The sequence below is a fragment of the Anser cygnoides genome, chromosome 3 (assembly GCF_040182565.1).
Source record: "Anser cygnoides isolate HZ-2024a breed goose chromosome 3, Taihu_goose_T2T_genome, whole genome shotgun sequence".
In the NCBI taxonomy this organism is placed as follows: domain Eukaryota; kingdom Metazoa; phylum Chordata; class Aves; order Anseriformes; family Anatidae; genus Anser; species Anser cygnoides.
The window spans coordinates 74896802-74910237 of NC_089875.1; the positions used below are offsets into that span (position 1 = coordinate 74896802).

The following is a 13436-nucleotide window of genomic DNA, read 5'->3' on the forward strand; positions in this document are numbered from 1 at the left end:
TTCTTCCCTTCTGCCTTACCAAAGAGGTAAATTAGTTAAGCAGAGGCATGAATTATTTGCATGCAGCTGAGGTGGCAAATGTGTTATCTTAACAGCAGAAAAGGAAATGGTTCTCTATAGATTATTAGTTACTGAAAAAGCAAATGCATGTCTTTTGTTGCTGCCACACCACTGGTCTGACTGTTGAGTAGATACAGATCAATATCCCCCCTTCCTCCTCACCCCCCTCGCTCTTCACATTTTCACTTCGGCCGAGGTGAAGAGGTTTCACTTTAATTTATGTCATTCTTGTATTGCCAAATGGCATGCCAGAGCAACTGAACCAGGCGTGATCTGACTCTGTGTTGTGTGCTCTCACATGCGATCCCCTCGTGGGAAAATGCTGAGAGAAAATGGAAATTTAAGCTCTGCACCTAGCCGCTGTGGTTTTCGGGTTTTTAATAGTGCTTAGTTTGTAAGCTCCTTGGGGCAGAGAGAGTTTTTGTTATGTTCAGGGCAGTCGTCGCCCGTAAGTGAGGACCTGTAAATACTGCGATATCGCAGATAACAATATAAGCGACCTGTTCTCTCTATGAACAACAAGAACACATGCTCCTGCTGATTGGAGGATCTCAAAGCAAGGTACAAATATTAGTACTACACCACAGCTTGCACAGGCCCTGTACGTATTCTACAAATGAGTCGGGTGTTCTATGGGAAGGTCAACTGACTTGTTCCAGACCTTGCTGCCAGTTAATGAAGGTACCAAAACCAGAACCCAGCGGTCTTGGCTCCTGGGGTGAGCTCTTGCTACAAAACTTAGCCTTGAAATACTGAAATTTCTAGATTAAAATAGTCTGTCTTTAAATCTCCATTGGTCGATAAGCTTAAACTTGGCTGCATTCCCTTGTGTAGATGTTTATCACTGTGTTAGAGTTGCAACTGCATTGAAAAATGAATTTTAAAAATAAATGCATTAGAAAGGGCATCAACAGGCATTCCTGGACTCAGATACTCCAGGACCAGGGGGAAATGAGAAGCTGTAGCTCAACGCTGTGGCTGGGTCCATCCCTGAATATATTTTTGGAGTCAGACCCCACATGGGTTTGGGATGTTCCCTTCCTTCCATTTGTAGCTAACATGCTGAGGGAGGCCATAAGCAGGAGGGCAGCAGCAGAGAATTGGGATTTAGGATTCTTCACCCAGAGGGTGCTGAGGCAGCGGCACAGGTTGTCCAGGGAAGCTGTGGATGCCCCATCCCTGGAGGTGTTCAAGGCCAGGCTGGATGGGGCTTTGGGCAACCTGGTCTGGTGGGAGGTGTCCCTGCCCATGGCAGGGGGTTGGAGCTGGATGGGCTTTAAGGTCCATTCCAACACAAACCAGTCTGTGATGCTACAATTCTATGATTCGCGTTTGATGAAGTTCTTCAGCATTTTGCAGGGGTGCTTGCTGCTTCAGGAGAATGGGTTTGGTGGTCAGGGAGGCCGCTTGTTTTTCATCCTCCTTAATTTGGACAAGTAGCTGAGTTTTTGAAGGTCACCAAAGAGCCCTCAGCACAGCCTGCAGCTGTAGCTCCCCAGCGTGCCTCTGTGTGAGGAGCTGAAGCAGAATGAGGATTGTCCCTGTGCCCTGGAGCAGACTGGGGGCTTGTGTGCCAGGGCAGGGTCATCTGTGCTGCAGAGGCTGCTCTGTGCCAAGCCCTGGGCTCGTTCTTGAGCTCGAGCAAGAAAAGTGACTGTGCAGCGAACGACACAGTCATTCCTGAATGTTGTATCTGCGGGGGGGATTGAAAACCTCAAGCAGATCTGAGGGAGGGAGGAAATCTGCATATCGCTCTGAGCTGCTATGTAGGTCATAACTTCATTTGAGAACCTCTGAAGTATTTTACGAACAAGCCTCACAGCAAATTTTGGTGCCTGGCACCAAAGGAGGGTGAGAGGAAATGGGGTGGGGGACATCTCAGGGGAGCTGGGCTGACCTCCTGCAGAATGGCTGCAGATTTTGGGGGAAATATCCTGCATGTCTTCGTCCTCCTAGATAAGACTCCTGGGGCTTCTGTTGAGGGCAGCATTTCCAGCACATTCAAGCCAGAAGGGCTGCAGAGGGCGGTAGGCTGCATGCCCTGAGGTAGGAGCTGGTGGGGACATGGAGGGGCTGCTGCTCTCTGTGAGGAACAGGATTTTGGGGGCCACAAACCCTCACAGCTATGGGGCCATGTCCATGCAGGATCCCCTGTGGAGGAGGTGCAGGGATGGAGGCTGTGGGGCACCTCTTGGTCACGGCCCATCTGGGGGTGGTTGGGTGGGTAGCATGGACGTTGGTGTGTAGTCTAAGATGGGTGTTTTAGTAAAGAGATGTGAAGATAACATAATTTGGAAATCAGCTGCATGGGTGAGCACAGTGAAGGCCACGAGTCTCCGGAGCCAAACTGGAGCCCCTTCCCAAGAGCCAAGAAACACCCTTCCACCCTTCGTGGCCCTGCCCTTGCTGCCATCTCCAGTCATGGGCACAATTTTGGCCAGCAGCTTGTGGCCAGGCTTACACAGGGCTGGTCCAGGGATCCAGCCTGGGGGCAGACAGGGATGGGCAAGCGCCTCCCACACCAGACCCCCAGTGCTGGGCATTGGTGTCAGGGGCCCCAGGAGGTGCTCAGGGTTTTGGGGCAATGGGGATGTAGAAGAGCCCCAAGGCCCTGTCTCAGCTCCCCCAGGGCATCTCACAGCCGAGGCTGTGGCTCTGGAGGCGGTGTATGGCCCTGCCCAGCAGGGCTGAGCGCCGGGGCTGTGGCGGGTCGGGATGCTCTGGTGAGAAAAAGCCCTCTGGCCATCACCTTGCTCGCTCGGCTGTGCTGGAAGCGCTTTTTCTCAGTTTGCAGTGTCAGGAGGCCGGGGCATGCTGAAACTCTTTGGATTCTGTGTTGATAAGGCAAGTGCAAACTGTCCCCGCGGCTCTCGAGAGCAGAATCAAAGTGAAACTCACCACTCAAAGTAGAAAACACATAACACCCACAGCTACAGACATGCACAAATTTCTGCAGTACAGGTTAGAAAAGGAGCCTCGTTCTGCACCCTTTGGTCTCATTAAAAAAATAAAATAAAAACCAACACACACGCACACACTCATACACACACACTCAGCCCTCTCTGAATGACTACAAGCACCGGCACGAGTTGCCTCCTGAACCTTCAGCTAACTTGTAACGGCTTATTAAAAAGGCAAATTTTCACTTTTCATGTATCCTCACTCCCTTTCACACCTGGTTACAGTTTCTACCCCATTTGTAGCTTGTGTTGTTTTTGTGACCGGTTGCAGGCACAGCGAAACCCCTCCAAGGAGCCACCCAGCCTGGTGGGTCCCCACCTCAGACACGGCCCCGGCGCAGGCAGCAGAAGCAAACCCTTCCCTTGTTGGTAAGGGCCTAGCGGAGGGAATGGTGCCTGCAAAGGGCTTTGTCAAAAAGAGCAGGTCTTGTCTGCATTACCCCGTAAATATGCGCAGAACCTGCCCTTCAAAAAATGCTGCCTGAATGCGCAAGGTAGGCTAAGGACAGGGGAAGGCAAATGTTGCCTGCGGATTGCAGAGGGGTGCTTCTCAAGCAGAAAGTTTTGCCGTAAAAAAAATGTAAGAAGTCTGGGAACCGAGTCTATAACCCTAAAAGTACTGAACAGACTTCTGCCTGCCTGCTCATCTTCCTGCCAAAAGCTCCTCTCTGCTTTGCTCATTTAAGTTAGGACTTAATGTGTAATCTCATCTGGGAGGTGCACCAATGCTGTGTCCCCTCCGGCACATCATGATGGTTGATCCCTCAGCACAGGCAAAGTGGGGAAGAGACCTTCAGTGTTTTATTTCTCCGTGCGTGGTTTCAGTGTGAGACGAATCACTTCACTCCCCAGCAAAGTGCAGCCACTTTGGGGCTGGAATGCTGTAAGGAATCTCACTTGGTACTGGGATAAGGAAATGATCAAGGACTTGCCTAGTCACAATTAATGGAAAAAGAAAAAAAAAAAAAAAAAAGAAGAAGAGCTGAAGGCCCTTATTAATCATTGCACAATAAGGAAGTCATACTGGTTTGGCTCCCTTCAATGGGGCTATTTGGTCACACCCACCTAAGTGGCTCGGCATCCCAACCATCTCCCCGCGCGCACCCAGCGAGGTGAGGGACGGCCACGGCGCCCACGTGGCACGGAGCTGCCTGGCCTCCAGCTTGCGGGGCAGGGGGAGTGGTGTCTCTTTTGAGGGGTGTGCTGTCCCCTGAATGTGCCCCATTGCCACTGACAATGCTCCAGGGGCATAGATCTTGCCTAGGCGAGCCTTTGCCCAGGCTGGAGTTCATAGAGCCAAATGACCCAAGCTGGTAAAACCCGTGCTGTCTGGCGGTGGAAAGTATCATCCTGTCTTCCCTGCACTGGGTTTTCCTGCACAGAGCGCCATTCCACTTGCCCATGCTGCAGGCTGTTGTGGGGAAGGTGGGGATGCAATCAGCCTCTGATCGCTCTGGAGCAGGACAGGAGCACAGCTTTGTGCCCATCACACACACCTGGGCAGCAAGGGCTCGGTGAGCCTCAGTGGTCCCCCTCCTCTTCCCCTTCCAGCACCACTGTGAATTGCTGAGCAGTCTTCCCCAACCTCTGTTAAAAATGAGAGAAAGTAGAGTTGTGCAGCATGCTCAAAAATATCACCTATTCAGCTACAGACTGCAGTTACTGTGACCATGGCCTCGATGGATGTGAAGCTGTGCCGTTTGCACGTCCACATGCTGCTGGTGAGAACTGAACGGCAGCAGCTGTGTTGTGTGTAGGATGTCCTTTTTTCAGCATCTTACGAAAAACTAAACTCACATTTTTCTGGGGAAGTATCAAGCCCTTGATGAAAAGTCATGTTTTTCTGCCGTCCCACGAACCAGACAGGGCTGGTCAGCACTTGGCAGCGAAGATCTCCAAAATTTCCATCTGTGCTCCACACATCCCAGCTGAGGCAGCCGTGTGTCCCCTGCCAGCCCTCCCCGGCCCTGGCTTCACGGCTGTGCCAGGGCCCAGACAGGGATCCCGTGTGTGGGAAGGGACGGGACAGCCATTTTGGAGGGAAACCTTTTGGCAACCTCCTGGAACAGGTCGGCAAGTTTTTCCGAGGCTCCCATTGCAGCCTCTGTTTGCCGGATACCTGCCCTGTGACGGGCGCATTCCCCGGCCGCACCACATCCACTCAGCCCTGGCTCACGCAGTAATTAGCCAAGTGCTTCCTGGCTGCCTTTAATTACGGCCCAAGCTATTTCCCTCACTCTAATGTCATGCCTCTAAACAACAGCAAAGGCCTGGGTCCCGTCCCGCAAGGAGCGCGGTGCCAGCACGTGTTGGGACGACTCCACGTACCCGCAGCTGCTGACTGGAGCAGGATGGGCTCATGCCCCGCGGGTGAGTCACGTTTTCTTCTTCAACCTCACGTAATTGCCCACGTTTGGGATTACTGGGCTTTGTAACCAGCCAGAATGGCGGGATCCTCCTTAAAGCTGCGTTTGATACGCTCTCAGCTGTCGTTTTCCTGTCCCCCATGTGAGACAGACGGGCTAGCAAAGCAGTGGCGCATGCTGCTCTCCCTGCCACGTCACGCTTGGTCCCCAAATTTTGGTGACGATGCCCGTGAGATGGACATCAAGGTCACTTGCCCCAGCCAACAGCTCCAGGGGGCATGCGGCCTTGTGGGTCTCATCCAAAAATAACCAAAACCAACCAAGAGCAACCAAATCTCCTCATGCTCAGGCAGTTAGCCATCCCGGCGTTGTCACCATTGTCTTTTCTGACCCCCTCCCCACCTTTCTGGTCACATCACGCTCCTTTGGTGACTTCTAGCTGGCCGTGGGTCTGCCAGAAACAACTGCACCAGCTGCCGTGCTCGGCCTCGCGAGGCTGCGATCTATAATGTGCATTGTCTTTTTATGTAATGTGTTTTATTAAACATCTTCTAAAGCTTACAAGTGTCCCCAGGACATAACTCTCCAGCGCAAACGAATGCCTTGCCAAGTAATGAAGTATGATTTATGGCGGTAACGGTTATCCTATGTTTTTTTAAAAAATTATTACAGCAATAGCTCTGTCGAATATAGGAATATAACATGCTGCATTTGGCACGTTTATGACAACGGAGCTCTGGTTTTCTTAACTCCACAGCTCTGCGCTGGCAGGATGTCAAATTCTTGAGACAGATGTTTAAATGAATTTTAAGAGGACAGTGAAATACTTTTAAAGCATCGTACAGCTCTGAGTGTCTCAATATGAGACGGCACATTATTTCTTTAACGTTCAGGTAGGGAAGGCCAGCACATGGCCTTTCTGGTTTGGATCTCACAGTAAATGATGGGAGTAGCAAATGTTGAATTCGCTTTCTGAGGCATCCTAGCATGTTGTTACTTCTTGTCTGAGTGGTTTTTTTTTTTTTTTTTTTGGGGAGGTGGGGGTGGGAGAAGGACACTTGACCTTCTCCTAGGTTTGGTTCATATTCGCATCTCACTTGCAGTGAAAACAGATCCACATTTGTTTTGAATGCTGTTCCCACCACGCTGATACAGGGCTAAGTGGTCTCATGCTGACATTTTGAGTGTGTCATTGTGGTCCCAGTGGTTACAGTTTCAGGCCAGAAATGACAATCATTTGGAAAAATGTAAATGAGAACCCTATTCATATATCTGAGAGGCAGATAGCATTCACGTATTTCCATAGAAACACTGACGAATTTTAAATATATACATATATATATGTATTAAGGTATTGGCTACAACTGAAGAGAGTACTATAATTAACAAACCAGGGTGTTTAGCTCTGGCATTGTTGTCTGCAGCTTTCAATCATGGAAAATCAGAGCCCACAAAGGCAAGAAGTCAGCATTGTTGGAGACATCATCGCCGTCAGCGCGGAGTGTGTTTGCGGCTAGGAGGGGAAGGCGCCCTGGAACGAAGCTGTGCACGCAGTCAGTGCAAAGAGATTGAAGACAAGGGAAGCATCAGTAAAGCAATGAACACTTATATTTAATTTACATTTGACAATTTGCACATAAATAATGATGTAAACCAATACGTAAACATATGATAGTTTGTTGTTCTAGCAAAGTAAAAAGCCTGTTAACTTTGGTCAGAGTCTTTCTTAAGAGAGACAAAAAAAACCCAAAACACTGTTGATTGTTGCTACATTCACATGTAAAACTTCTAAGGGAAGGGGGAAACAGTAAAGAGAAGTAACAATTCTTAAAGCTGATGCATATAAATTCTTGTAAAATTTGTATCAAATACAAGAAAGCACTACAGGCAAATATAGGAAAAGTGTGTGTCCAGTGACAGAGTAGTGATACTTTGGTTTATCCTACAAGTAAGTACTATATTTATGAACTATTGCTACATTTAAAAGATGTCAGCCTCACAAGTTGTAGGAGTGGAAATGTAATGAACTGTAGTCCTTCAAAAGCTGTGTAAAGAGACGTGTATGTCAAGATTGTTTGTCTTAAACAGAAGGCATTAAAATAGTTTGATGGGGAAAAAAAATCACCAAATCCTGGACTGATGAAGCAGGAGACCTTAAAATTTATAAGAATATAAACAGACAGATACAACTGGCGGGGAAGACTGTAATAACGCTACTTAGATTTACGTGAGTTGACCATGCAACTCGTTAACGGCAGGGCAAAACGAGATTAGGGGCTCATCCCCACTAACTCTCAGCCTATCCTTCACTGTTCTGTACTTACACCACCCACGGGTAGTATTTGGCTTCTTTTCAAGTTCTTTTGGTTAAGTTTTCTGGCTGCTTGTTCACTGACCACCCGCCTCTTCCCCCCAGTGTACAGTGCCAGGAGAGCAGGGGACCGGAGACCCCGGTCCTGCAAACATGGTATTTCCCACTGAATTTGCTGAGACTCCCCGTGTGAATGATGGTTTTCACATCAGGCGTTTTGCAAGTTCAGGCTTCACATGGACAACTGTGCATGTGCACTTGCAAGTGATAAATGCCTTAGTACAACCTTCTGGTTTTGAGGTCACTGGTAATATGCAAAACTGGATAACATTTGATTTTCACACTTAGATGAAAAATAAGTTTTATTACATGGTTTGGCTCACAACTTAAGTGGTATAAATATATATACATATACATATATAGTATAGTGGTATAAATATATCTATAAATATACATGTGTTCTTTGCTACACCTCAAATGTCACCATATCATCTTTGGGCTTAGCAAAACAAAAAGATAAAAGGACGTGCATTCTATCTTTCCCTGTGCACATTTTGGTTTCTTCTCTAAAGTAGCAAAGCATTTAGATAAAACAGCAACGTCTGCACCACTGGACACAAGCACTGAGGTAATTGTTGTTCAACAACTTTGCAATGCCCTTTTCTTCTTTAATTAAATTAACCACAAAATGTACAAACACAAATACTGAGAAAAATCTGAGTTGTACAGGAAGAAAGAAAAAAAATGTATGTGCCAGAAAAGGACTTTGTTCCCCACTTCTACCCAGGCAAAGCGGGAGAGGAAAACACAAGTAAAACCAAACCCCTTAATTCTCAGGGAATCTGACCATTATTTATTTATTTATTTTATCCCTGGAAGGCTCTGGGCAAAACAAAAAAAAAAAAAAAAGAGAGAGAGAGAGAGAGAGAAGAAAGAAATCTGCCAAAAGACTCCTTTTAGGCAGAATATTAAGAATAATGGTGTGTTTGCTTTTAAACTGCTGTTGGAATAGGAGAATGTAAGTGATATTTAATTTTGAAAGAGCCACTTTGAGCTGATGCATTCCTTTGGTCATAAAGTTACATGACGAGGTGTGGGGCTATAGCTGTTTTCTAAAAACCTGTGGTATTGTCCATGGCAGGTAGGTGTTTGCTGTGCCACATCTGTTCCGGGTAGAGCTGCAGGTAGAAGAATCTCTCTCCCATCCTCAGAGAGGCTGGGGAACCAGTTTCTTCTCTGCTTGCTGCTACCCTTTTCTTACTCTTTTTTTTTCTTTTTCAATCCCAATGGGGTGATTTGCACATAAAAGTACACGGCATTTTTTTTCAAACCAACTGATCTAGGATTCTGTATGTCAAATGTCCAACTTTGGCAATGCAAAAAACCACATTTGTTTAAAAGACACTGGTACATAAAACACGGTTACTGAAACCCCAATCTTAGGTTCTTAAAACAGATGTGCAGAAAAAATATCTACAAAGAATGGCCATAAAACAAAAAATAAAAACATTTAAAGTAAAAATTACAATGAATTTTCCAGTCATTGTAAACATTTTTCTAATTATTGCTTTTAGAATGATAAATTGCATAATAAATTATGAAGTACTATCATTGAAAAAATAATTATGGATAGATGATTGTCTTTTAGTAACTGGCGAGGCAATGCACAGTCCTTTGCCTCTTTTTATGCCCTGAGAAAACAGTAACTTTGGAGTTCCTTCTTTCAGCTGTAGAGCGTAGGGAAACTACTGTAAGCCAAGATTGCTTTGCAGCATTGAAACTATGTACAAGCAATTGCTACAGGCACCCTGACTTGCCAAGTCATAAATAAAAAAAAATCACTTTGCCAAAAAGTCTTAAGGGTCCATTGGTTCAACTGTTTCTTGCTTGACCTTTACAGGTAACAGAGGTAGTGGGTGACCGTGAGGCAACTTCATAATTGACATATCCGAAGACTCGTAAAGGTTGCATCCTGAGGAGATAAGTCCATTTCCCAGGTTCCTCTGTAAAGATACTTTGAGATTAGCTCCTTCCATTTCCCTTCTGAGCATGGTCAGTATATCCTTCTCCACAACCGATGTTAAGTCGATATTGTCCTCCACTTCTTCCAACTTGTCGGCATTGTCACTGATGTCGAACTTCTCGATCTCCTCATTGATTCGATTCAGGTCCTCCATTGAGAGGCCGGAGGCAGGGGCGACCGGGCAGTTGCCCTTCAGATGGACCTGGAGGCTGCAGAGGTGAATGTAGCTCTTGTGGCAGTGGATGCATTTATGGGGACGTTCCCGCGTGTGGAGACGCTTGTGCAGCTTCAGGTGCACAAACTGGGTGAATTTGGCTGGGCACAGCTTGCACTGGTAAGGCTTCTCTCCAGAGTGGAGCCGCAGGTGGGTTTTGAGATTGCTGGTGCTGCTGAACCGCTTGTGACAAACCTAATGGGGGGTGGCAGAGAAACAGTGAGTGAGTGGGAGGGGATTTTGTGTTTAGATCACAGACACCTAGGACGAGACAGCAGGATGAAGCTGCGGCTTTTTATATCTTCACACTTTCTCACCGGGGGAAAAAAAATCCCCACCTTTTTTATTTAAATATTGCTGAAGAGCATTTCGAGTATGGCTGATGGCAAAACCGTATCAGGTGGATGGATGCTGCCCTAGCAGGCTAAAGGCAACTCTGCTGTCTCACAGACACTGAAGCAGCAGGGCTGGAAACAGCTGTGGCATGGATTTGAATCCTGGGCAGCTTGTCAGGCAGCCCGCCAGGTGGGTTGTGCACACAGGGCAAGGAGGGCACGAGCCCTGGCACCCCTTCGGCCTCCGAGGGAAGTTGTCTCTGTGGTGTGTTACATACCTGACACTCGTGGGGTTTTTCTCCTGTGTGTACCAGATAGTGCTTCTGGAGGTGAGCCAGCTGGGTGAAGCCCTTGTTGCAGGTCTGGCATTTAAATGGTCTCTCTCCGCTGTGTACTCGGAGGTGCACCTAGGGAGAAACAAAGCAATTAACAATTTGCAGTTTCCAGTCCCACAATGAAAGCACTTTCAGATGTTTCCTAAAGTTAGCAGAAGCCTCCCATTGCCAAGATGCACTGCTATCTAGTTAATTAGGTGGCGTCAATATCAAGGCATTATCTCTGCAACCGTTCTTTCTTGGTGGGAGATGCAGTATTAGGCCCAGACTGATAAACAGCCCAACAAACACGGGAGGCCTGTACCTGCTTTTCCCAGAGAACCCAAAGGGAGAAATCAGAGCCTTCCAAGGAGGCTTGTGTACCTTATTTTCCACTGCCTACCTTCAGATTGGAGAGCTGGCCAAAGGTCTTGGAGCAAACGTTGCATTCGTACTTGATCTTCCCGTTCTGCTTCTTCAGTGGGTATGGGAGGGTTTTGTAACCAGTCACATTCCTCTTACTTTTAATGAGATTCATGGCTTCTTCACCGCCGGTGGCGGCCAACACCACTGAGGTAGGTTTAGGTTGCATTATGTGTTCTGAACTGGCTGCTGTACCAGCTGTGGGTGACCCGCTGGTGGGGCTGCACGGCTTGTCCTTCATGCTGGCAGCAGCGCCTGTGATAGAGAAGGCACTGTTAGGTGCTGGTATGAGGAAGTCTCTTGGATGATCAGGCTGCAGCAAACGACGGCCTCCTTCGCTGGGCAGTGAACTGGGGAGCGTGGCGGGGTTCAACATGTGGTGGGAAAGGCTACCTCCGCTGAGTAGGTTGCCATAGAGAGGATACATCCGCGGGAAGAGATTGAAATTGTTGATGCCATTGATATTGTTCAAAGCGCTCAGGTTATTACAGCTCATATTGAATGGAGGTAACAGAAATTTGGGGTAGTGGGGGTTATAGGACGGTAGAAAGGCAGACGGGAGATGGCTGGGGGGTGCATATCCAGGATAAGACCCCAAGCCCTCTGAGCCGTAGGATCCGTTCAAGTAAGAGTACGACTCTCTGTGCTCCTGGGACGTAGGTGCCAGAGGTGAGACTGTGACCCCTGGACTGCTGTGAGGGCTTGAACTTTTTAAACTTTGGTCTGGGCTGCTCCTCCCAGAAGGACTTGGTGTAGTAGATGACTGGATGGGCGAGTGAGTAACGTAGCTGGGTCTGTCCATCCCATATGCTAAGGAAGCTTTCAGATAGTCTTCTGGAATGTGAGGTCGGATTGGGTAGACAACTCGAGGGAAGAAACACCTCTCTGGGCTATAGTTCTTACGCAAGTCATCCAAGTCTTTTTCTGGAGTAACTGGTGAAATGTTGGTCTGGAAGAAGTCTTTTCCCTTTGGAGGATTGGATTCCATTTTCAGGATTTCTTTCACGCTGTGCTCCTTCTTTGGGATGCTTTTCTGATAGAGCTCATCTTTATCAGCACTGTGCTGCTTTGGATTAACGTGTGTTTGTGCTGAAATACAGAGACACGATAATGATTATTTAGATAAGTCACCATTATTATCTCTTTTCAAAACACAGGCTAACTCCTACAAGTTTAGTGGGAAGGACGGGCCACTGTCAGAGAGGAAAAATCATTTAACTCCCCAAAAAATTAACTTCTGTATAAAGAAATGCCTGCTAGTTTGAAGCGTTAATAAAAAGCATTGTTAATTTCAGGGACATCAGCAGTATGTACAGATCTGGATGATGATTCATTTGCAGAGTGATAGTCTCTTCTTTGCAAACTGATTTCACCTTTCTTTCCCCTTAAATTTGACTAGCTTCACTGCTGGATATCTCTTTAAGCTGTATTTCTAATAAATGCGGTAACAAGCATTTGTTCACAGTACAGGTTTACCAGAAGGACTTTACAGAACTCAAGCTCCCAGAAATGTTCCTTACTGAAATAACAAGGCATGACAAATCAGCTTTTGCCAAACCGCAGCAGTCACTTCACCAGCCAGTTCAATTACTTACAGTACCAAAAAAACCATGGCTGGCTAGGATGAAAGCCTTCTTCAAAGAGAAGGTATTCTCCATCAGTAAACAGATCATTACTCATTAAATATACTGCTTAGGAACATCTACAACAAAGCAGACTATTTACTGCAGATTTCTGTGGCATTCAGTCTATGCAAAACTCCTCTGCTTACAGCTGTACTTTATAAAAAAATGCTGAAGCAAAGCAAAAGAAAGCAAGACTGGTCGGCTCCAGCTTAAGTTGAAATGTACTTTAAAAAGAAAAAAAGAAAAAGAAACGCGCATTTAGAAAGAAGTAGAAGCTATCATCATTTGGCTCTGTTCAGCACATACACTGTTTATTTGTATTCAAAGACTCTACCTTGTTATCTGGACATAATAATATACAAACAGAACACTGAAGGATAGAAAAAGAATTCTGCTTTTATCTAATCTCCCAAAGTTAATAGTTATATAATCTTGAAATGACGACTTGTAAGATGTTTTATTATAGGGGAAAAACTACGAGAAGGTTTCGCATTTGTGGTTAGCTTATGTGCAAAGTTTTCCATCAGGAGGTACAAGTCAATGCCGAAGGTATGTGACTTGAAAGCGTTGCGGCCCTTTAGCCAAACTTCTACTTTTGTGACTGACTGTTCTTACTTCGCTAACTGGGGTGAGAAACAGTTGTTTCTAATTTTTGGGAGGACCAGCTAAACCCCGTGAGGAAGATGGGAAAAGGCAATGACCACGCCGCTTTCAACGCAGATTCTTTGCTTCACTATTCACTACCCTCACGGAATCTATCATTTGGCAACATTACCCTATAAGGCAAAGAAACAGCCATTTATTA

General features: G+C 46.6%; 1 protein-coding gene and 1 long non-coding RNA gene across 9 annotated transcripts in view; one reads left to right on the plus strand and one right to left on the minus strand.

Moving 5' to 3' along the window:
• The first annotated feature begins 2954 nt into the window (after positions 1–2954).
• On the plus strand, positions 2955–7568 carry LOC136790467 (uncharacterized). Its single transcript, XR_010830432.1, has 2 exons — positions 2955–5390; positions 6811–7568. It is a non-coding gene; the product is annotated as an uncharacterized lncRNA (long non-coding RNA).
• The window catches only part of PRDM1 (PR/SET domain 1), a 111749-nt gene continuing 105289 nt past the window's right edge, over positions 6977–13436 (minus strand). For all 8 annotated transcript variants that reach the window (XM_066994469.1, XM_066994468.1, XM_066994467.1 and 5 more), the window contains 3 exons: positions 10987–12095; positions 10548–10676; positions 6977–10129 (listed from right to left, as the gene is read on the minus strand). In XM_066994469.1, the coding sequence (XP_066850570.1) occupies positions 9554–10129; positions 10548–10676; positions 10987–12095 (1814 nt within the window). In that variant the 3' untranslated portion in view covers positions 6977–9553. The remainder of the gene's footprint in view (positions 10130–10547; positions 10677–10986; positions 12096–13436) is intronic.